Source organism: Monomorium pharaonis, chromosome 10 (genome assembly GCF_013373865.1).
Source record: "Monomorium pharaonis isolate MP-MQ-018 chromosome 10, ASM1337386v2, whole genome shotgun sequence".
In the NCBI taxonomy this organism is placed as follows: Eukaryota; Metazoa; Arthropoda; class Insecta; order Hymenoptera; family Formicidae; genus Monomorium; species Monomorium pharaonis.
The window spans coordinates 11,818,244-11,845,120 of record NC_050476.1 but is presented as its reverse complement, the minus strand read 5'-3'; the positions used below and the strand labels follow the sequence as shown (position 1 = coordinate 11,845,120).

The window sequence follows — 26,877 nt, the reverse complement described above, 5'->3', positions numbered from 1 at the left end:
CAGACCCCGGACTATCGGATAGCCACAGGGCAAGTATATAGTCAAGTTTATTATAGCAGGAGAGTGGAGAGTCGTGAGGCGGTCGCTACCGTATGTCGCCTTATTTCAGGAATCGAAAAGGCAGAAGAAGCGGACCGAAAAGAGTGGGGCGTTCCGGAGGTCGACGTCGGGGGAGTTAGAGCCCTCGCACTCCGTGGAGCTGGGTGGAGGACCCCCCGCCGGAGCGGTCAACGGCAGTCGAGGCTAACATCGGGAAGGCCGGGGCCTGATCAACCCCGAGCTAACCGTACAAGAAGATGGAGATCTCGCAGCAGGCCATCGGCCCCGTAAGATCAATGGCCTTCGAATTACGCGACGTCGCGACCGGAGGCGCCCTCGGCCCGCAGGAGCGTAAAGAAAGAATCGACGCCCTATCAACACGAAGATCCCTGTGCGCGAGTCAATGGGTGGATCGATGCGCGAGGATAATGCGCAGATCTTGATCGATGCCCGCGGTGTCCCCGCTCGCTCACACCGTCTCACTGTTCGGCGAGACGACATCGAGAGCGGTTCCACGACGGCGTTGCAAACATTGTAAGGCCACCACTTCGACCACGCGATAAGGACGGAAACGGCCGGCCCTGCATTTCGCGAGAAATTGTTGAATAATTGCCCTACCGAGCGTTCGGTGAGAGAATTGAGAGTAATCGGGATAAATTTACCGAAGTTAGAGTCACCGTACAGCGGGACCGTGTCGATCTCTGTCTCATAGAGATAACATTTTCGCCTATTGTTTCCTCCCTCGGAGAAAATGTCGAGCCGACAGTTTAATTGTAGAAAATAGAGTGTAGCAATGGGATAATACGTAGGGCGGTATTGCCGGGATTCACTCGCCGTTTGAGCATACCGAGAGTACACGAGTCATACGCATTGTACCGAGGTGAAATCCCATAGACGAGAACTTCTAAAATACGCGTAAATAGTCGAAAATCTATCCCGGATGCCGTTAGAGCCCAACGCGTTGTATTATTAATACAATATATAGTTAGACTAATAGTTAGAACGTCGAATAATAGTTAGACGTCGATTAAGCGTAGAAATTTCATTGTATCATGAATATTATATCGAGTAACACAAAAGCCACATGAAAGAATAATGTTTAGAGGCTGCTATGTATTCTTCGTTCTCATTTGTTAATCTTGACTCTTCAATATATTATTCCTATATTTATTAAATTAATGACTATTTAATACCAAGACATCTCCTGTCCTATTCCACGAAACGAAAAAATCTCGCCCCTCTGCCACTTCGTGTAGAGACGGGCTAGCAGGCATTTAGTCGTCACGAGTGCTTTGTGAGTTTTGTGCGGCACGGATCTCCGCGTCTGGCGCCCAACTAGAAGTTAAAGAAAATTAGAGCACGACGAAGTTGTTGACGCGATCGAAATTCACGTCGCAAACTATGCTGTTTATTTTTTGAAAAAATTTTTTTTCACAAATTTACCCTTTTATATCTTCCGTATGTTGAATACTTATTGCATCAAAATTTCAATTTCAGTGAAATTCGGCACAAATGTAGAGGAGGGCAATACAATAATTTAGAAAATTTTAGTTGCTACTTAAAAACGGTTTAACGGGTTAAAACCATCCTTCAAAGGTTGAGACATTTTTGCCTTTTTTCGATATATCTCGTAAACTTAACGAAACATAAAATGTAACGAAAATAAAAAAAAATGCTTTATACAAAAGTTGTACAGTATAAATATCTCTATTTAATTACGCTGTTTATTAAAAAAATTTTTTTAAATAAAAACTATTTTTCTAATTAAAAAAAAACTTCAATAAAATTGACTTTTATGTATCTAGCATTTATAAAGTAATTATACTACGTATTGGCCTTTCTTCTCACTTTTCCAATATTTCATGGTTTTTCTTTTCTTATAGTTACTATTTAAAATTTCGTTTTTTGGTTCACAATTATTCTCATTATCAGGTTCATAATTATCATTATCATTTTAAAAAAATTCTTCTTCATTATCTGTTACAAATTCTATGTTACTTAAATCCATTTCCCATTAATTTTGTAATTCCAAAGCAGTATCGGTTTGTATAAGAAATTCTACATTATTTGTTAGAATATCTTGTATCACTTCATATAATTGTATTTCTTTTCTATTTATAGGCGTTGGGGAAATATGTGTAATTTGAAATAAAATAATTAACATATTAAGAACATTTGCAACATTTATGTGTAACATTATGCTTTGTTTGATTTAAACAATTTAACAGAATAATCAAGTACATGTCACTTGATACTGATGTGAAAATGACGCCTAACATCATTAATAAAGATACGAAACTTTTATTAATAAGTGATTTCTATCTCATATATGATGCCGTGATATGACGAATATAAAACATGAATGTAAAATATGTGACATAGACAGAATAAACACTGTGTGAAAGCATCATGACTACTCTAATATTGCGCAACTGTCACATAAAAAATAATACATACAGGAATGCAGTTAATATAAATATATAGTATTATAACATAGATAATACACACATAGATAATATAAATAATACGTAGTATACGATAATATAACTACTTTATAAATGCTAGATACATAAGAGTCAATTTTATTTAATTTCTTTTAATAAAAAAATGTTTTTAATTAAATTTTTTTTCAAAGAATGAACTGCGTGGTTAAATGGAGGTATTTATACTGAAATACTTTTGTATAAAACATTTTTTGATGTTTCGTTAAGTTTACGAGATATATCAAAAAAAGGCAAAAATCTCTCAACCTTTGAAAGGTGGTTTTAACCTTTAAATCGTTTTGAGCACCAATTAAAATTTTCTAAATTCGTATATCGTCCCCCTCTACATTTGTGCGGAATTTCACTGAAATTGAAATTTTGATGCAGTAAATATTCAACGTAGGTAAGGTATAAAGGGAAAATATAAAAAAAATTTTTTTTTTTCAAAAAATAAACAGCATAGTTAAATAGAAGTATTTATGCTGTAAAACTTTTGTATAAAACATTTTTTGATATTTTGTTTAGTTTACGAGATATATCGAAAAAAGGCAAAAATTTCTCAACTTTTGAAGGGTGGTTTCAATCCTTTAAACCGTTTATAAGCACCAATTAAAAATTTCTAAATTCATGTATTTACCCCCCTCTACATTTATACTAAGTTTCATTAAAATCAGAATTTTCGGGTTTACGATGTTTCCTTGTAAATCATTTTTTTTGTTATTGCGAATGGTCACCTTACCGCGAGGGCCGCGAGAAGTTTGGAAGAACGGAGCCGGCGGAAGTGGAGAGAGAGAGAGTCGAACAGATAAACAAAGCATTAATTTTCGTCCTAGAGCAGGCTCTTTAAGAACGTTCGATATGAGAATACAGAACAGAAAGACAGCAAGAATAAGAATACAATGCGGAATAAGAATACTATATACAAACATTGAAAATACAATGTGTAAAAATTGTATATATATATATATATATATATATATACAATTTTTACACATTGTATTTTCAATGTTTGTATATATATATATATATATATATATATATATATATATATATATATATATTGACATTTTCTTTTACAGTTATTGAACATATTTTTTATGGCGTCATATGGTGCACATCGTTTATTTTTTAATTGGCTAGGTCGATTTGCATAAAAATTGATATTCAAAAGTTTTTTAGTTTGGCGGTACCAAAAAAAGGCATTCTTCATGAATTTTTTTCACAGCCAAGAGATTAACTATAAAAATGAGACTTTTTGCATAATAAAGTACACCTTTTGTAATTCTCGTACAAATTTTATTGTACTAGTTTAGTTAAAAAATCCCCCCTTTCACCGTCGTGTAGTTACCCGTGCGCGCCACGCATGATTCTGCGGTAACCATAATATCTTCTTGCCCGTTCATCCGAAACACAAAAACCAAACGGGATCTTAAAGAAGAGTAAATTCCCTCGTCCTTGTCGTATCCGATTTTTAAAATTCAAATTTTAAACAAAATGGCGGACCTTTAAAATTAGAATGCCGATTTTCGGCCAAAAATTTTATTTTTGTTTGTTAAAAAAATAGAAAAAATTTGAATTTTAAAAATCGGATACGACAAAGACAAGTAAATTTCATAAGCTTTTAGTTAAAAAAAAAGGGTAGATCGGTTGATCCGTTTTTAAGTTATCATGGTTACCGATTTTAAAAACATGGTTTTGAGAAAAACGCGTTTAAAATTTTCGAACGACGTTACTGTATTGTAAAACTGAATTCATTAAACTTATTATCGTCAATTCCTAGGCCATACAGGAAAGCTTCCTGTTCAAGATCTGTCTTTATTTGTTCATTTTTAGAGAGACGGCGACTTATACGAGCCTTCCGTGTTGCGTGCTGTGCCCGGATGTCAAAAAGGGCAAGCGCACGCCTGTGCACTGCCCGATAAAATATATTGTGTAACTTTTTTACTTATTGGAATTTTAAAAAACAGTTTTAGGACAACATTCTTGAAGGTTTAAACTGTCGAAAAATGCAATTAAAAAAAATCGATTTTTTGAACCCGACAAACTGCTATGCCCCCTTAATTAAAAAAAAATTTTTTTTTTGAAAAAACATTGACATTTTGCACAGCACTCTCATACTATGTTTTAAAACTGAATAAAACTGAGAAGAGGACACCTCGCAAACCCAAAAATTCTGTTGTAATAAAACTTCCCAGTGAACACGTTTTATAACGGCAATATAACATGGAAGTAATGTAACATTGTTCTTCTTGTAATATGTATGTGCTATATAACATGGAAATAACCTGTTATGCAACATTTGTTGTACGCAAGTAATACAACTGTTATACATCGTTTTGGCGTTACAGTTATGTAACAAAAATTGTATAATCATAACATAACACGCTCGTATTAATATTATTACGGAACGATGTGTATGTTGTAGTTGACTCAGAAATCAGACAACACTATAACATACTGAATGAAATCCATTTGATATTAAAAAAAATTATCATAAAAGATAATGTTTTCAAAAATAACGGTTTGTCTACAATTACTGCGCACAAAAAAGTGCACAAAATCTAAATTTATCATGTACTGAACAAAAACAGGATAATAAATATACTATTTAATTTTTCTTAGAATATATGATCTGTATAGTTAACCATCTAATTAACCATTTAAACGCTTTAAAGTATTAGTGCTAAATAGATCGCAATTTCCATCAAATTATTAAGGTTATGGAAAAAAATAAATTTAACAATAAAATTAATAAGTAAATTAATTAGTGCTATTTATTTTTAATGTTTTGCAAAATTTAATTGCTTTTATAAAAAATAATATAATTGCGTCAGTTTATAACATAAGCCCAGACAGCACAGGACATCTTACGAACGTTCATTTTGTGTCCATTTTGAGTCCACATGTCCATGGACATGAAATGGACGTCCATCGTATGTCCGATTTCAGACATTCATCAATGGCCAATATTTGGACATCTATAGAATATTCGATCTTGGGCCCGTATTGTCGATTTTTAATTATTAAAACAGTCTTAATTACTATCTCAATACACACGATATTTTCCGGACTCTTATACAATGAGTCCCAGTAAACATAGAACATAGCAACATTGCAGCAATGTTATAACATTGTAGCAATTTTACAGCAATATTACAAAATTGCCGCAATGTTGCTGCAATATTCTGTGTTTGCTGTGGTCGTTCGTGTCCGTTCTTAATTTTTATCATTTCTATAAATATATAGAAATTATTAAATGATTTGTATGTATCATCAAGATATATATATTTATAATATCGATCTGTATTATTAATAAATAAATAAATATGTATATATATATTGTTATGAGTGACACACTCATAACGATAAAAAAGGTGTCAGTAGCACGATGACGTAAGTCGATCAGCTGCAGCAGTCAGCATCGAGCGCATCGCACGAGGTTTCGCGCAATCCGCTTGACAATTAGCGCAATGCTCCTTAGACAGCATTTGCTGTCTAAGCAATAATTTGGAATACTGACCGATTTACGCCCTCACGCAATCGTCCCCTTCTTTCGATCCGACTACCGCATTTACAGGTACATAAACCGCCGAAAGAAAGTGAGGGCCAGGTCAATCCGAAGTAGACAAACTACGATAACACACGACACTCTGCTTTGCGGGGTCGTGTATCGCCGATATAACTCATTGTAAATACACAACCACGACACTTTGTTTTGCGGGGTCGTGGACAGCGAGCTCATAGACGCGACACTCTGCCTTGCGGAGTCGCGATCTATTCACTGTAAACGAATACTATAATAAAAGTGTTCAAGACAAATAACGGTGTAAGTGACCAAGTACCTTCCTCGCGAGATCTCTGGCAGCGATCCCCAATTGTACTCACAACGAGGGGTACAACAATATATATACATTATATTATATAATATATACATAAATCTCTTAATTACAATAATTAAAAATATTAATTTATTATGTTGTATTTTGTTTCATATAATAAATATATAATTTGATTCTATATTTCAAATTTATTATTGCTCATAAACTTCTCCTTTATATTTTTTAAACATTTATTTTAGCAATAATTACGAATACTAGGGCACTAAAAAATATGTCCATTTGAGGTCTTTTCAGATCCATTTCTGGTCCATTTCAGGTCCTTTTTTGGATGTCCAATGGACGTCTGAAGTTGTGAACAATGAGCGTCCATAAGACGTCCACTGGATGTCCGTCGAACCTTATTTAGTTACTCAATAGACGTCCCGATGTCCGAGCTCGGACGTCCAGTGGACGTTTAATGGACGTCCATGTGCTGTCTGGGGGTATATGTAGACAATAACAAGTACCCATATTGATGAGTCAAATTGGTGTAGCGGATAGAGTACAAGGTTCGTCATCCTAAGATCCTGGGTTCAAAACCTACCAGCGGCAAGTAAAATAAAATAATATAATTTAAATTTAATTAATTAATAAAAATTTGTCCTAAATTTAGTGTACTGTTGATAAAAACAATTTAAAAGAAAATGAAATTTTTATTTTATTTTATTTTTCTTTAGTTGCAGTTTAAAGATATCCGATTTAAGAAATCTTTTAGATATCAGTTTCACGATATCTAATTTCTGTTCTCAAAAAACGGCGCATTGGTTAACATTCTGACATCATTATGTTATCTTTTAGAAGTCTCTTTATGTTATCATTTTCAGAAACAGGATATACGTATCATGCGTGAAACGGAACGCATGTAACTGTTGTGTGACGGTTAGATAACATGTTATATAATGTTATATTGCTGAGTCGGAAATTGTAACTTACATGTAAGTTACGTGTGACATCAGAGTAATGTAACCTGTTATATTCGGTTACATTGCTGTTACATTGCTACTATATTACTGTGTTCGCTGGGTTGGCTTAAATGTAGAGAAAGTAAATAAATAAATTTAGAAATTTTCCGTTTGAACTAAAAAACGTTTGAAGAGATGAAACTACCCTTTAAACCGTTCAAAGGTAAAGATGTTTCTTGATATATCTCATAAACTAAACAAAATATCAAAAAATATTTTATACAAAAATTTTATAGCATAAATACCTCTATTTAATTATGCTATTTATTTTTTGAAAAAAGTTCTCTGGCTATATTTTTTTACTTAAAAAATTTTTTTTATAAATAAATATAAATTTACAGGTTTTTTACTAATTTTTACATATGTGAAATAGCATATGGAATAACTTATAAAAACATGTTTTCGCTTTGTTTTTTTGATAAAATTAAAACCATATAATTATAAAATATTAATAGAAAATAGTAATTTGTGGTTTTTTTGAAAATTTTTACAAAAAAATATTTATGTAAAACAATAAAAAATTCTACAAATTTTTACCTTCCGTAAATATTTTTAGATATTCATAGAAATTTTTTCCACCATGGTGTTATTCATAACATTAAATTAATAACAAAGTTAGTGTAATATTAATTATATATGTTATAGTGTAACGTTATTAATTATATAAACATATATAATTATATAATTATATTATATTTGGTGACTCGAATAAATCTCGAGGGAGAACAGGAGGTGGAGAGACAGAGCGCCTCTGACAGATCAAGCGCGTCTATAATAAGGGAAAGAGAAGGATGGATAAGTGAAATTATATTGTAAGATTGGCTTTTACTTATATCGTTATAATAGATTTATTCAAACTTCGTATTACAAAAAGAACGGAAAAAGGAATATTAATTTGAATACTTTAAGTATTACTAGAATTCAACTCGATTTCGCTTGTGTAAAATTATATTATAAGATTTGAACGCGGACGAGATTTCGCGGCGCAGCGTGGCGCAGAGACTAAGTATTATACGTATGCTAGAGAACAGGTGGTTTCGACGCTAAGAAAAGACAACCCGATAGGAGCAATTAGTAAGACTGCTCGATATATCTGAGAAGATTGCTCGATTCTTTTTGGATTCGACGGCTTATATAGTCGAATTGGATGACCCCGCAGGGCAAAAGAAGATTTTCTCCCCAAGGATATTGTAAAATGTTTGTTTTACCGAATTTCACCCTTTTACTTGATCTTTCTGGTGTTTTAAGGTAATTAGGTATGATTATTTTTTGGTGCAATCTCAACGACAGGGGTATCGCGTCGTTTCTTAAGGTGGTTCCTTATTATTCTCCTATTTAACGAATCTGACTTATCGCCGTGATTTTGTCTGAGATCAATACATGTTGATCGTGTTTATGTTGAACGGACCCGTGCCTGCTTGTATTGATGTATATCGTGAGCGTTAGATTTGAACATATTTATTATAACGAAAAAAAAAAGATACTTTATGAGTAAGTCACAATTTGCAGGATGCATGCCGTGACACTTGGCGTATGTTATGCGCCGGACGTAACAATGGCTTTTCCGTAAAGTAGAGTATATTTGATACATTAAAAAGTATACAATTTACGAATCACATTTATTTCGTTACATCATGATGTACTTAGAAAATACAAGCGACCGCCTAATTCTATCAACAGTTTTGGATTCAGGACATTATTTGCATTAATTATGCATATTTACCAACCTTATACTTACTTATAATTACTTATAATTTTTAATAAAAAACTGCCGGCTAAAACCTTTTGCAGGTTATTCAGGAAGGTGACTTTGACAACATATGTCAAGGTTTTTAAGGACCACTATATTTATTACGTCGAAAGATACGAAAAACCACTTCGAAAAAAATGTCTATAAAAATTAATAGGTTACATATTTGTTGGGCTCCCCCAATTGATTATCACTGTCGGAGTCACAACATCAAAATTTTTACAAAAAAATCTGCAAAAAAAACCTCAAAATTCGGAAAAGCCACGATTTTAAATAATTACCAAACATTTTGTTATTTAAAATCCCACCAAACACCAAATTACATGTAACGTGTCTGTTGTTTCCCACTCAACAATGTAATTTTAAATGTAATATAACACGTATGTCATATTACAATTATATTATTGAGTGGGAAATTACAACTAACAAGCACATTACATGTAACTTTGTGTTTGCTATAATGCTATTAATGTAAGCAACATATTTTTTAAATTTGCCAAATAAAAAAATTTTTTAAACAAAGTTTCAAAATGCTTAAAATGTAAATAAAAAAGTTTTAGTTAATTAAATTTGTAAATATAGCCAAATTTATATTTTTACTGTTGATATAATTTTATTAAACTTACAATTGTTTTGTCAAAATGTATAAAATTACAAGGAATATACGGATTATGATATAGGATTATTCATTATTCTATACGGAGAGAATTTTCTCTTAAAAATTACCCTGAAAATCGTGGTAATTGTGAGACAACGTAAACCTTGAAGAATTTTACCATACTTTTAATAAAATTTACTAAAATTTACTAAAATTTAATAAAATTTTAATAAAATTTGGCAAAGTTTTAGTAAATTTTGTTAGAAGTATAGTAAAATTTACAAAATTTTGCCAAATTTTATTAAAATTTTAGTAAATTTTGTCAAAAGTATAGTAAAATTCTTCAAGATTTACGTTGTCCTACAATTACCACGATTTTCAGAGTAATTTTTAAGAGAAAATTCTTTCCGTGTATAAAATATAAATTTGTTAAATTTTATTGATAATTTTTATTAATTTTTAATAAAAGTTGATATTCCATTATATCATCGTTCAGATTACCTCTGAGATTACCTCACAAGATGATAAAATAGTATTACCTAGCTATACTATAAAATTCTCTCAACAGCTGCACTGCTTGGTAAAGTCGTATCAAATTTGAATAAATAGTTTTTTAGTTTCGGGCAGTGTTGCAATAAATTTAAAGGCCGATATTGATAAAGTTTGTTCACAAGAGCTACGACTCTGTAATTGGGCACGTTTAGCAGACGGAGCGGATCAATGAGCGCTCAGTGATTCTCTAATATGATTGGTTCTTGCCTTTAGCTCTTTGTTGAATTTAAAAGCAGAAATCAATTATAGTAAAGAATTACTGAGCGCTCATTGATCCTCGCCGCCTGCTGAACGCCCATTGGTGCATGATATCTTAAAACTGTTTTTATAAGATAATTTTAATTGTGAATATCGGTTAAATAAAAATTAAAAATGTAAAAATTATTATATGTCATAAGTAGAAAATTTAAACTATAAAAAGTAATGGTAAAAGTAACTGTTAAATTCGTTACCGTTTCTAAAAAAATGTAACTGTTACCGTTATAGTTACAAAAAAAAATAACGCCGTTACCAGTCCGTTACCAAAAAAAAAAAAAAAATAACTGTAACGATAATGGCGTTACAAGTAACGCGTACTTTCCAATCCTGTTTATATGATAACATATAATTCGTACTATAAACACATGAAAAATATTTTAATTTATATGTTTGTAAAATTATTTAGAAATATTTAAACGTTATTATATATTTTAAGAATATTTATAAAATTATGTTTTAACATTTAATAACATTTGAAATACATGTGCCTCATGTTTTTATAATATTTTTTAAATATTAGGGCAGTAATATTAGAGGAGAAGGTGGTAATATGGCCACCCATTTATAATTTATTTAATAACTTCATTAATAATCAATGTTTTGAGTTGACGATAAATTTTACGATTATATTCATTAAAGTGCTCATTAGATTTTCAATTCAAAGTTATAAAATATTTATTATATTATATATTATTTATTAAAATGTAACGATACTGCATAATGGGCCGAAAAAAAATAAGGAAGGTAATAAGGGCAACACAAAAATAAATGTAAAAAAATTGGTTTTGTTTAAAAAGGTCACAGTATTTTGTTAGAAACATATATATTTATATAAAATAAGTTGTTATATCAAAACAGGTGATTTTTATTCACATTTAATGAAAGTTAAATCAAAATAACCTTAAATCTAACGAACCTTATTCATATAAAGGATTTAAAAAAATTAACAGCTTTAAATTTACAACTTTTAAACAGTCTTAATTAACAGTATTAAATTAACAGAGAACTTTGAGAACGTTAATTCGAAGAAATCTCACTGGCACACTTATTGTTAAATGGCTATATCTTGACAACATTCTATATCATCGTTTAACCCTCTGACCGCACACTGGGTTAGCCACACCCAGGCTGATTTTCAAACGTGCGACATTTTATAACGAGCAGTAGTGGGGAGATGGAACATGGGGGAGAAAAAAGTTAAGTGTCCCTTTTATCTTATGCGTGCTTGATCCGGTCATTAGTCGCTTAGTGCCTGCAGCAGCGTGAACGGAAGTTCGATTCTGGGTGTGATACACCCAATGTGCAGCGAACGTTACAAAATTGTGCAGTGGGGAAATTTGAAATGTAAGTAAAAGTGATTGCATTCAACTATAAATTACTTTTTTTTAATAAACCAAATAAAAGAACATTAGTGAAATGTATTTTCGTGTATTACAAATTAATTTTTGTACACAGAAAAAAATTACTCTTCGTTAAACGAACGTAAGAAGTACGTGAACGAATGTGGAAAGTACGTGAACGAACGTGAAACGAACATAAGAAGTACGTAAACAAACGTGGAAAGTACATGAACGAACGTGAAACGAACGTGGAAAGTACGTGAAACGAACGTGGAAAGTACGTAACGAACGTAAGAAGTACGTGAACAAACGTAAGAAGTACGTGAATGAACGTAAGAAGTACGTAAACGAACGTAAGAAGTACGTGAACAAACGTTAAAAGTATGTGAATGAATGTGAGATGTATGTGAACGAACGTAAAAATATTAATTCTATATTAATTTAGCAGTCATCTTCAACAGGATCGCCCATTAGTACGCACGGTGATAAGTTGTGTCACGCCCGACTATTGATAAACACAGCGATCACGCCCAGCCATTGCGGGGTATAGCATCACGCCCGCGCAGCCATTGATACACGCTGCGACGAACTTATCTTCCTTCTTCGCGCGACCATTGATACGCGCCGCGATGAGCTTATCTTCTTCCTTTACGCTTTCTCTATCCGTACACTGCATTCACACACACGCACACATATTCATATACAGCATACGCTGCACTCACTTGCCTATAAATAGATCGTTCGATTCCACTATATATTCAGATTCCGAAAACATGAGATTTTATATATTGTCTTATCTCCCTCTCCTTTAATGTACAACGTTGTTAGGTGATTTTGCGCACAACGTTTGTCAACGGGTTGTACTGAACCACGCGGTCGTGTATGATGAGGCAGTACGCGGTGGAAAAACGGTTATACATATACGTAAGGATGTTTAAAACGTGAAATGAACGTAAGAAGTACGTGAACGAATGTGGAACGAACGTGTGAAGTATGTGAACGAACGTGAAATGAACGTAAGAAGTATGTGAACGAACGTGAGAAGTACGTGAAACGAACATAAGAAGTACATAAACGAACGTGGAAAGTACGTGAATGAACGTCGACAACCGTTCAAAATCGATTACAAACGTCAGAAGGTCTAGAAACGTTATCTCAGCACTTGGGGCCGCTGGGTCAAAAGTACATCGGAGATTTTCTCAGCGGCCGTGGTGAAAAAGAGAAAATTATGGATACCGTGTACGGCGTTCGTTTAGACAAGGATGGTATGATGTTGGGTAATAAAACGTTCGACGTCAACAGTAGTGATCACATAATTATCGGTGATGTAAAATACGTTGGTACACACGGTCTTTACGAACTGATCTTTAAACGATATCCCAACGATTCAGTCTACACGGAAAACGATAAACGAAAGTACAAAGATATATTGTTGGCTACAAACGCGCATAAACGTAATTACGTTACACACGGCCGATTATTAGCCAATAAGGGATACAAGTATAAATATATAATTGCACCGTTATTAAAATATGATTTTACGGGCGGAATGGGATTACCTCGCGCTATGACGCCAAACGATGATGCAATCGGAAAGGAATTACCTCGCGTTATGACACTAAACGACAACGTGATCGATTACAAGCATTGGGACGATCCTAACGAACTGGTGGATCGTCTACGGTTGCTCGAAGCCTCGCATCGGGCTGGTCATAACGCTCATGTCAACGAGATGCTGTCCATCATCGAAGAACTTCGCGAGGCAGGCCTTATTATAAATTAACTTGCGTATCGTCAAAACAAATCAGTTGATCGACGTCATCCCATACACCAAACATGAAATTACCGAAATCTAATGTTAGTTCCGAAAAACGGCGACTCGTCGAGGAACTGCATGCTTCAGCTAGAAAAAATTTTCCACGGAGACATGTCATAGTTCGAGGATACGATGATCTGTGGCAGGCCGATATCGTCGAGATGATTCCGTACTCACGTTTCAACAAAGGTTACCACTACATACTCACCGTCATCGATGTGTTGAGCAAGTACGCGTGGGCTATACCGCTCAAGAGCAAAGGTGGAAGCGAGACAGCTGACGCTATCGTTGAGATAATTCGAAAGAGCGGCAGACGTCCAAAAAATTTACAAACCGATATGGGGAAGGAGTTTTACAACGCCGACGTGCAGAAACTATTGCAAAAACATGACATTAACCATTATTCCACGTACTCGGTAATGAAGGCGTCGGTCGTCGAACGCTTTAATCGCACGCTGAAGAACGATATGTGGAAGCAGTTTACGCTCAACGGTAATTACAAGTGGATCGACCTGTTATCACGTCTCGTGTCGAATTACAACGTTCGAAAGCACCGAACGATCGGTGTGCGACCCGTTGACGTAACTCCCGCAATGGCTGAAAGACTCTTGGATACGATATACAGCGCTATAAAGATTGCTAGTCCAGCGAAATTCAAAGTAGGCGACTCTGTACGCGTGAGCAAGTACAAGACAATTTTCGAGAAAGGTTACACACCAAATTGGACAACCGAGGTGTTCAAGATCGTTAAAGTGCAGCGTACCAACCCCGTAACTTATTTACTCGAGGATTATCACGGAACATCTATCGCTGGAGCGTTCTACGAGCATGAGTTGCATCGCGCGACTCACCCGGACGTATTTCTGGTAGAGAAAGTATTGCGCAGGAAAGGAAACGAGGTTTATGTCAAGTGGTTGGGATTCGATGGATCACACAATTCGTGGATACACAAAGACAATGTTATTTAATCAGTATAAAAAAATTGTTTTTATTATAAACATATAAAAAGTGCATACATTATATAAAAAATATAATTTTTTTGTGACATATATGAAGCATCTTTATTATCCTTCCATCGTCCATTTCTAACGTTACACATAAATTATCAAATAATTTTTAAAAATACATATAACATAAAATACACAATATGTGTAACACGTAAAATATATGAAGTGTTAAATGTAAAATTATAAAATAAATGTAAAACGTAAAATACATAAAATATAAACTATAAAATATGCGAAACGTGAACATTAAAATATAAATGTAAAGTATAAAATACATAAAAACGCAAATATAAAAATGGCTGTACAATACAAAAGTATTATAAAGGTATTTGATAATGCCCCCACGGCAACGTCTTTACCGAATCAGGTACGAGATACCGCTTGTCGTCGTGTGGACTTAGAGCGATTTTTGTTTCACGTACCGTGTATACCTCATGCAATTTAGATCGTATACACGTCTGATGACGCGTCATCTCTATCTCATCTCGCAGACACCGCATGTAGTCGTTGAATGTTATCATTCTTGCGACAACGTTACACTTTACACCCTTTGCCTTTTTAGCGTCATTCTTTCCATCCACTTTTAACGCGTACATTTTCGCTCTGAGTCCAACGAACTCGGTCATTATCGCACCGTTGTTTTCGTCCTTCATTAGCCCGGGAACTTTCTTGTTCGCAAGAGGCATACCGTACGCGTTACCAGTCGGATAATCGCTCGTGTCGAACCTTGCGATATCACGTTTTATATTTTCATATACGTCGTCGCACTCGATGTGATACACGAGACTATCAGTATCTGTGTACATCACTCTAGATTTGTCATGGTACAAAGATAGCATGTACTCGTGGTGAAATTCGTACAAGCAAATTTTCGATATGTCTAGTATACACATACCTACATAAATCGGCTTGTTGAATTTCACTTCAAGTTTTCGGAGTTCGACTGCAATTAAATTTTCTGCAAAAATACTGCGACTATGGAAATTTGGTTTAGCGATCATTGCCTCCGCACCGTATCGTCCTGTCCATTTTGTCAAAAGTTTTACATCTACGTGATTGCGCACATTTTCCATAGTTTTTCCGAATACGGCGTTATTCATCAATTTATATAAATTTTTCTCAAAATCGTTTTTCGCGAGGGTACGAAATTGTGTGTTTAACTCGATATAATCGCGAAGCCAGGCGGATTGAACAAATTGTAATACACGGTGTATCTGTGTTATACGGAGACCATGACGAGTGCATTGCTGCAAGTTGCGATAATGTATGACGTACCGCTTCTTATCATGCAAGGTCGCTAAAAGTTTACGTTCTCGCTTGCCAGGCGGCTTATCGCGCATTGGGCAGAACGGTAGGTCAGTGTGTCGATCGTGCAGATGTTGTGGATACTCCAGATCGACTTCGAGAATGTACCCTGTGGGCGAATCAACAGCGATCGCGTTTATGTCAAAATTTGAGACGTCTTCGACCCATCGAAATTCTCCATAGGGCAGCGGCTGGCACATTGCCCATCCGTACAAATTATTCACATCGAAATACATGAGGTACGATGATGGTTTCGATGGGTCGTACGTCTGCATGTACTTGTTGTTAGCCTGCGCGTATCTGCCGGAACATTGACTCAGACCTCCACGTATACCGCGCTCAATAAACATTACCATATCGATGTCGGTGAGCAACTCGAAATTGACGCGTGTATATTTAAGCATAGCGTCCCACGTGAATCCCGGTAATGTATAGTAATGTGCGGGGTCGAGACCATAACTTTCGACACATTTGTCACGAAAATTTTCAAAAACGTCGGCTAACAACAATACATCTGTTTTCAAATACAGATCGCTGTATTCGCCCAGCGTTCGAATAGAGAATCGATCCCATACGTTCTTGGCGTGCGCGTAATCGCTCTCGGACACGGTATCGCCCGTCAACGAACTAAAGAATAATTCGCGCGATGGCAAACGCGTTTCCTTCAATTTTGCAACACAGTCAACATACACGTATGGGAATATGCCTTTACGAGTCAATAAATCGAATTCTTCGTCAGATAAATTCGAAAATTCCTTACACTGGAAAAATGGTTTTATTATAATAATAAAACGGTTCTGGTTGAGCGTATTCTTATTAAACGAAACAGAATTTCTGGTTATCATAACAAGATTTTACAGCTTATAGCTACACCGTTTGGTTAACTGTACTATAAGGATTTGATTAAGTTTTTCTTGTTGAATCTACAAAACTTCTTGTTGAATCTACAAAATAATACAAAACTTCTTGTTATATTTACAAAAATAGCGATAAACGGTAGATCAACTGTTCATCGCATTCATTTGTTACACTGCTGCTGGCGCCTTCGTTCTCGCAGCGCAAGTTGGTGCATGCCAATCTCGCGCAAACCAACGCGGTATCGATGCGATACTAATATCACGCGGTATCCATAAGGTAGCTTTTATATTTGTTTCGTATATCTTACAATCGTGTATTTACATTATTCTGTTCAACGGCATGGCGGACGAAAAAACGTCTTCTCTTCTGCGCGAATGGAATTTCGACAGCTATATAGAGATTTTTAGAGGTTAGTAAAATATATGTAAAATATATGCAGTGTACTTTAAACCAAGATATATTCTTGTTATTTTAAAAACTCTATCCGAACTCGTTTTTTAACCAAAAAATTGTGTTAACCTAATAAAACAATATAATAAGATTAACAAGAAATTTTTGTAGAGTTTTGTAAACCTAACAAAACGATGTAGTAAGATTAACAAGAAATTCTGGTAGATTCAAACAGGATGGAATTAACCAAAATCCTCTGGTAATTCCAACTACAAAATTTGTATCGTCCATTTTCGAACAAACGGACAGGTTGAATCAACCAGAATTTCTCATAAAACAACAAAACTTTTTTTCCAGTGTACGTACAATTTTTAGTTTTTCTTTACCGAGAAATGATGCCAATTTTTCAAGACTAGAATTAAGAAATTTATACGAATCTATGAATCGTAATTTTATGTGATTGTGTGGGTCTAATTCATCGGCGGTACCTATGACATGCTTCGTAAAAGAAATATATTTTTCTTTTGTAACGGGAAGCACATCGATATTCCCTTTGAATGTTGTGGCTATTTCTCTAATAATGAAGTGTGAATCGTATCCGGATAAATTATGAAAAATTACCGGTATGTACAACACATTTTGATAACACAAGTTACAAAGCGAATGCGCGGGACCGCGATAACGACCGGTGAGATGACAATGATCTCGCACTCGTGTATCATCCGGTGCGAACGGCTTATCACAAATATGACACTGCTTTGCGTTACGATATGCCTCCCATTGCTCTTTCGATAGAGTTTCCATAGGGATCTTAGCAGATAAAATTGATTTTACGCGATGTGCTAATTTCTTTAGTTGTTTAGCGAACCACGCGATACAATCCTTATCGCGATGAAACCAATACCCCGATAATGTGTCATCGTACGAACAATGTACATAATATCCCAAACTAAATACTTGATGATGCTGGTACGATATTTCCATATCCTCCTTCTCCGTCTTCTCCAATGTACACTCCAGGTCAGCATAGACGACAAACGGCACGCGCTCCTTATTGTTGATGTTGCGGAAGCTCAGTCATTTCTCGTCTTCAGTAGATAGTTGGATGGCGCAATCGTTCATTTTCTGGCAATCTAGGCTGTGGACATCCAACTTTTCCACAGAACTAAAGTAATGTAAACATCTGTAAAAAAATAGCGTAAATTTTATTTTTCAACTATGCAATTAATACAACATTTATAAAATTATTACTCACCGGTCACAAATATATTTTTTGTGTTCCTCTTTACTGAGTTGTGAGCTCACTAGACGAGACAAATCCTTGATGCATGCAAAGTGCCCCACGTTGTCTTCGCGTGGATCTTGCACGTATAGCAGATTAACATGCTTCTCCTTCTTGTCGTTGGAGAGTCTTAGCGGGAGAATTTTATAGGTTTCAGTTTGATCCTTTTGGATCTCGTAGACGTTGACCGAAATATTATTTAGTCTCTCGAATTTTTTAATGTCTTTTAACGCGATTGGAAACTCAATGTCATCGAAATTCAGAACGTTTGTATAATGAGGGTACGATGACTCCCTTTCTGAATTTCTTTCTGCGGGATATAGAGCGGCTATCACAGACCACGCGAAGCAAGCATTGTCCATCGATTTCACGTTAACAACCGCACGCTTTGTCATTATTTCCCGCGGTAATGTCACGTGACATCCCGCGCGCATAGAATTGTACTTATTCACATTTACAGTCAAATTCTGTATACGCGACAACGCCCACCCACTATCGCGTTCTTGAAATTCCTCGAGCGATGCTAACGTGGGCTCGATAACGCACCGCTCGTACCACTCATCCAAGTCTGATGTTCTAAAGAGATCACTGTTTTTCGTGGTAATACTTTTATTGGCGCGTTTGTCGCCCGTTACAAATACGCCATTGAATGCGGTGTTCACTTTCACAGAGTTGTGTCTTTCGATAGCGTCCCGCACTCGCTCGAGTACTATACCACCAGCGTCTTCTAAAAACTTTCGCGGTTCAATGTAGTTCCCATTGATAACCGCTCCTGTCAGAACGCGATTCTCAAACGCGGTGTCAATTTCTCGCCACACGAGTCTGTCCGCGTTGTCACACGAGTCACTCGCGTAATTACCACCGACGTGCACAAAACGTCTTTGCAGTCGCGTCTTTTCACCTGCGAGTCGCGCGATTCTCGCCACCAAAGATTGTCTTTGTCCAACGTTGAGTCGAGGGCGCTTGACGCGGCTATGTTCCTCGAGTCGTTCGATACACTCGTCGCACCGCTGCAACCACTCGAAACACTTGCCCAAGGTAGCGACCCTGTCAATTTGGTCCAACAGCTCGCGCTCAAAATGTTCCATTTTTTTAATACTGTTTTTTCAATAATTATTAATAAGTCTTTACACTGTGCAAACCGGACACAAGTTACTGGGAATCATTACAAACATGGACTGTCTACAATTTGAGCAATATTTTCCATCCAGCCTACCGAACGCATTAGTAATATGTTTACTAAAAGCGTGCATTATTCCGAAATCGGTGTCCGCTATTCGCATAATGCATTCAGCACATACTGAATATGTACCACCCGTGGTGTAATAAAAGTATATACCGCAATGTTTCGATCTTGCGGTTATGGCACGCACTTCCGCAGGTGTCAAATGTTTCTCAACGACATCGATATAATCCTCGCTGTCCTCGCTGCAATCATCACTAATGTAGTTACTATCTTCCGATGCTACGCTCTCTTTATCCATTATATCCTCAAAATTAATGTCATTCACAACGTCTATTATCTGGGCATTGTCCATTTGTTGTATATTGTCCACAACATTAAAGTTTTCCGGATAATTATCCGCAATGTTTATCACATTCTTTGCACCATCCACAATATCTATCACTTCGTTTTCATCGTCTGCAATGTCTATCATTTCGACATCATCATCGTCCGCAATGTCTATCACTTCGACATCATCGTCCGCAATGTCTATCACTTCGACATCATCGTCCGCAATGTCTATCACTTCGACATCTATGATGTCTACAAGTTCCACCATCACTTTATTCGAAGTCATTTTTTCACACTGATTCGCTCACATGAACTTCTCACATCTTGAACTTCAAGTCGACTGTGCGATCGTGCATTTTCTGACCATTTATATACTTCCTATAACCCTTTGTCTTCCTTTGTCTCAACCAGAACATAGGCATCGCCATTTTTGTTTATATATATAATTTCAAAGAAAAGCTCCTAATTCTGCGAACAGCTGGATATCGGTGCTAAACCGCGAATCGCATCCCTCGTAGCGATTGAGGTGTCGGTGCGACAAACGTCTTTTATTTCTCCATCCTATACCACTTCTCAAGTTTTCACATTATTTTGCCTTCGATGAATTTCAAGAGTATCTTCTCCCATGACTACGCGTCTCATAAGTTAGCAGCCGACAAAAAATTATAACATTGTTGTTTACAAATTTTAGTCGTTTGAACAATACATTTCGTCTATCGCTGATAGCGGAGAATTTCAAAGATCTTTTTTCCAACGACGCCAATCGAAGCATTCGTCATTTTTGTTTTTAACTATACAATTTCACAGCGAGCCGCTGTTTTTACAAGCAACTATCAGGTATCGGTATTAAACCACGAATCGCATCTCTTCCACGAAATTTTAACTGTTGTGGCGACATATTTTGTCTATCACTGATAGCAAAGAGTGTGATTATTCCCATGACTTCCCCTCCCTACGTCTTCCCTTATTAATATCATGAGCTTGATGTAAGTAAAAACGTGCAAAAAATATACATGTGTTGAGTGAGAGTGAGAGCGCGCGCGAGAACGCTAGACCGCATCCCTTATTTATAAATCGTATCGATCGAAGCGTTGGCGCTATCTTATCCAACGTCTAAATAATAACTTCCGGGTGATGAAAGATTCCGCTACGTACGCATCATCTCGCACATAAGAAAGGCGTACTTATTCATTGTCAGTCAGTCAGTCTCGAGTCGTCCACCCGTCGAGACGGATGTTTCCGCGTTGGGGTGGGCATTTCCGCGTCGGGACGGGCGTTTCCGCGAATTCAGTTTTTTACGCTTGTGAAAATTATACATGCGATCGGTCGCATGATGGGCAACTGCACTTCGCCTTCGGAGTCCGAATCATTCATGTCGTAACTGTTTTCCTCCCAATCGATATATTGTTATATTTGTAAAAAACTGGTAAATATCGAGGTCTTGCGTTAGATCTTGAAAAAATTTTTTCACAAATATAACAATATATCGATTGCGGGAAAACAGTTACGACATGAATGATTCTGACTCCGAAGGCGAGGTACTTTTATTCATCACATGGCCCATCGCCTTATCAACTGTGCAAGTGACATATGGATTACGCGCGTGAAAAGTATCTTCCAACGCGACGAAAGTCGCAACGTAAGTCTAAAAACTTTGTCACTAATAAAGAATATAATTTTTATTAAAAGAAGAAAGGGAAAATCTTTTGGAATCGGTGCATCGTTGGAAAAATTAAAAAATCTAATGATGGGTTGATTCCAAAAGATCTCTTCATTCCCAGTACAACATAGTATATGATGACATATAATTTTTATTAAAAGGTTGATTCCAAAAGAAAACACAAAATTTTTGTGTGACGTTCCTAATATCTTGGGAGGGGGGGGGGATATTGGTTCTAAAACTCCTGAGCTCCGAGGGAAGTGTGGGGGTGCGGGGGTCTCTTGCTGTTAAAGGAGGAGGGGGCGTCACGTTGGTGGGGAGAAAATGACGTCTCCCCCTCCCCTTTACCAGCAAGAAATCCCCCGCACCCCCCTCGGAGCTCCCAAGTTAGAACCGGTCTAGCTTTCCTACTAGTATTATTTTCTTGGTTAAACTATATAAAATTTTGAAATATATCTTTATTCAAGTATAATAAATCTTTTTGATTTAACAAGAATATTCTTTTTTTCTGTGTATGTTTCCAAAAAAGTGAATACACGGAAAAGTGGATAGTTGAACTTTTATTTCTTTATATTTGAATTAAGTAAACAATAAGTAATCATAAAAACAATAATTGTTGCCGTTTTATTCACAAATATTTCGATGATTTCGATTTTATGGTAGTACCGTTAGACCGAAAAATATTTATATCTTTAAAAATATATATACTTTTTGATACAAATCAAAAAATTGATAATAGATTCTTAAAATATAACTCTTCAACTTTTCAATTATTATATTTTGAAGTATTTTTTCTTTTTTTCTACACAATGCAGCCGTTTGAAAAAAAAAAAACATTTTTATGCAAAATTTTTTAATTTATTGTTTGTCTATCGAATATATTTCTTTCCACTTTATACATTCGACTTTCTAACCTATTTTATCACAATTCTGAGAAATTTTCCTTAGGAATAAAAAATGGATTAAAATTTGTCGATTTTTGCCCGAAATACAAATCGTCAGTTTCCCGAATGTCGTACACCCATATGTGCGGTGAACGTAACTTTTTGATAGTGTGCAGTCAGAGGGTTAGGTTTGTATAACTTGAAATATATACGGCCGAATAAAGAGTTAAATAATAAGAAAGTACTCAAGTGTACATACATTTGGATGATAATGCGGTTAAGTTTAAAAAGAATGAGAAAGTATGTGTAATTAAATGTTACAATGTACCTTAAAAATTTTTCAAAATTCTTAAAAGTAAAAATGCCTTATAACAAATGTTGACTGTTGTGTTTTGTCATATTAGAATCATTATATAACAGTAGGCTACTAAACAAATGATATCATAAATAATTACTAGAATTTATCAGCTAATAATGGAGATAATATGGGTAGCCATATTATCCGCACTGGCCATATTAACACCTTCTCCTCTATTAATTAATATTTTAAAAATACTTTACAGACGTTATGCCATAACGTTTAATAACATTTAAAAAACATATTAATAAATATTAGTACATTATTTTGACCGTAATATATTAAACATCTCAATGAGTTTTAAATCGCTTAACGGTCTATATTGCATTTTAGTGATGGATATAATTCTTTTTTATTAAATTTAATTTTCTTAGCTTTATTTTTAACTGTGCGTCGACAGGATTCGTCAGACTTAAGACACAGTAACTAAGCTAAATTTCGATGCTCAAACGCATCTTACAATCCCCCCTTTCCTATCTTCCCCGAAAAACTGTAAATTAATTTATTGCGCAAAATAATACCTCAGCCGGGGTTCGAACCCGGATCTCTCGGAAAAATAAAGCTAAGAAAATTAAATTTAATAAAAAAGAATTATATTCATCACTAAGATCCGATGTAGACCGTTAAGCGATTAAAACTCATTGATATCTTTAATATATTATGGTCGAAATAATGTACTAATATTGTTATTATACGTTGCCCAAAAGAAGACATGCTTTAGGATATACTGTTATTTATTATTAAAAAAATACAAATCAATATTATAAAGATTACTATACTACTTGATAGAAAATAGTTTCTAATTTGTATTCATGTTTCAACATTGTTTTTCTAAAACATACTAGTCAACGCTCGTAAAAAGGTAAAAGAGATCGAGATGAACATAAAAGTCCAATATTGTCTTGGGTTAAGTCTTGAGTTAGGTCTTGGGTTAGGTCCACCAATAATCGAGGTATTAATTTTTCAAACTATACGCAATGAGAGCGCGCCGAGAGAAGAGCTCGATCCGCTCGAGCCATAACACGGAAGAAAAAATCTATCGTGAATGTATGATAAGCTTTCATTAATTTACTGTTCACAATTACGGTAGAAATTAATTAAATTATTTGCCGATTCCATACGTTAATATCTCGATTATTCGTGGACCTAACTCAAGACAATATTGGACTTTTATGTTCATCTCGAACCCTTCTACCTTTTTACGAACGTTGACCAGTATGTTTTGGGATACCCTGTATATATATGCTACAATTTTATTAATAAAACGTAATTGAATTATTTTAAAATAGGATAAATATTTGTTTTTCCAATCATGCGGCATATCCAGAATTATATATGTCATTATACGTAAAACATATGGAGACAGAAATGCGTAATCATTTAAGTTGGCCACGTATAATTAGAACAAATTTAAAACGCGTGGACCTATTTATAATATGACTGTTGAAACGATTAACCAGCATCGTCATTTGTCGAGTCATAGTACATTAAGGTAGTTCTCCGAAAAAAATAATTTTTTTAGAAGTTACCTAAAAATTAAACTATATCTTAATGAGACTATGATGCATGTACACATAAATTTTTAGGGACTCCAGTCTCTCCATTGACGTCAAAATTGTGACTTTTAACATGTAATCCTTATGTCAAACCACCGCGAGACTGATATTTTTATCAATATGTTTTAACGCTTCTTCAAATTTTTTAAAAATACTAATATAACGTAGAAAGTTATAATAGGAGCTTTATATAAAAAATAGGGACTCCTCCCCCCCTAATGGTGCCGTTTTCGAATTACAGTAGATAAAAGTGAAGTTTGTAATATAATGAAATTCTCGCGCTCGCGAACGCGAGAAACAGGTATATTGCGGAGCAACGTGACCCGTTGATGGACATGTTAGTGTTCGTATATCATACTGATGTTATGTCAACAATTACAAAAATTTCTTTGCAAGGAGAGAGAAAGGCTTGCGCAAAACGCATGCTGAAGTGCACTATACTTTTGGACATTATTGTAAGCGAAGAACAACCTTAATAATTAAAACATTGCATGCGTTTGAGATGCACTTTGATGATTTGATCGGGCAACTTCAGATGGTCAAGTATTTCTCGTGCTATCGTAAAAAAATTGTGTAAATTTATATCTATTATAGTGGGTGATATAAAGTATTGTTTAACCTCTTGGAACAATATGCTTATTTTTCCCCCCTCAAACATTATACTGGGTCAAAAATGTTCTTTTCCAAGTGTTCTACATTGAATGGGCTGAAATCAATATTATGCTTTATGAATCTCTTCGTCTTTATGACGAAAACGATTGTGTAATCCACAATAACATTAATTAACATTAAACATGTTAAAAATTAATTTAAAATAAAGTTTGAAATATAAAGTTTGAAAAAATCGCAGAAATGAGTTCTTATTAAAAAATGTGTCATATTTTCGTCAATTTTTAACAAATTTGAAAAAAATCGAATGATTTTAGAAAGGTAAAAGATAGATCTAGAATCGAGACAAAATAGATTTTGATTTGTTTAAAATAATGTATAATTATTTTGACAAATAAAAGTTGAAAAAAACAATAGCTTTAAAAAAAGAAAAAATGAATGAAGATACTATCAATCTTTTAATTTGCTATAAAATTTTAAAGAATGTTTATTTTTTAAATATAAAAAAAACATTATTAAAATGAAAAAAATTATTAAAATATTTTCATGACACTCTCGCTACACTTGTCCTATGGTTTTTACACAAAGGAACGTTACAGCTCGCAGCCATAGTATTTCCCTTTTTGTATAGCGAGTGCCCGTCTGAACAAAATGTAAACACGAAAAAATAGTATTTCGTGGCGATATTTGAACAAAATGTATACTCAAATGTCAGATTGGGGTATAAATGTTCCTTATTTTTACTTTATGTATGTATTCCTCGGAAACTAATGACGTTCTGACGCCAGCTAATGTCTTTCTCAATTCTCAAGACTTTAAATTGAATTATGGTCAGTATCCCGAGTCGATCCCTTCGAATTTGTTAAATTAGGAGATAAAATAAAATGTTAAGTCACAAAACTACGCCGGTAAAGTTCTAAATTTATTTATTAGTTAAACTCCAAAAGAATTTCAAATTCACCAGTGAATTAATAAATAAACCAAACAAGTATAATAGTCGACATAACTGGCAGTTCTTTATTGGATAATTTCACGACGTTTCGACCATGGTTTTTGGCCTTTATCAAGTATAATAATTAACTCAGTGGACTCGCAAAAACTTCAAATTTACGATAATGTGCCCAGACTATGTATAATTTGAAAGAAATTTTCGCGTCACAAGAAAAAAATCATGATTGTTAGCGTAATTTATCAACTCATACATCACGTTAACAATCATTATAATTTTTATGTGACGCGCAAACTTTCAGATTATATATAGTTTGGACACATTAAATTTGAAGTTTTTGCGAGTCCACCGAGTTAATTGTTACACTTGATAAGGGTCAAAAACCATGACCGAAACGTTGTGAAATTATTCAATAAAGAATTGCCAGTTGTGCCGATTATTATTCTTGTTTGGTTTATTAATTATTATTTATTACAAAAAGTATTATTATATTACCGTTTCTACATTTTTTCAGGCTGTTATAAATTTACTTTTGCAATTTGTTTACATATGAACTTTTACTTTTATCTTGCAAAATTATAAACGCGTAGAAATTTATTTATAATGAGTATCAATATTACCAAAATTGTTATAAATTTATACAACACTTTTTACAGTGTTTGTACAAAAATATTATATACACTAAGATCTAGTTTAGACACATACAGGACAGACATTTTTATTTTCATAAACTTGTTTTTATATAAATATTGTTGAATAAAGAAAATTTCTGCAAAAATATGAATGATTACATTATGTATATCCAGACATAAAAAAATTTTGTGATC

General features: G+C 34.6%; 1 protein-coding gene across 1 annotated transcript; it reads right to left on the bottom strand.

The window, feature by feature from the left end:
* Window positions 1–19,645: 19,645 nt before the first annotated feature.
* On the bottom strand, window positions 19,646–20,320 carry LOC118647492 (coiled-coil domain-containing protein 1-like). Its single transcript, XM_036292533.1, has one exon. The coding sequence runs from the start codon at window positions 20,318–20,320 to the stop codon at window positions 19,646–19,648; it is 675 nt and encodes a 224-aa protein (XP_036148426.1).
* Window positions 20,321–26,877: the final 6,557 nt, after the last annotated feature.

Bases quoted from the DNA above. Each gene is read 5' to 3' on its own strand.
- LOC118647492 (XM_036292533.1), bottom strand. From the start codon at position 20,320: ATGACTTCGAATAAAGTGATGGTGGAACTTGTAGACATCATAGATGTC.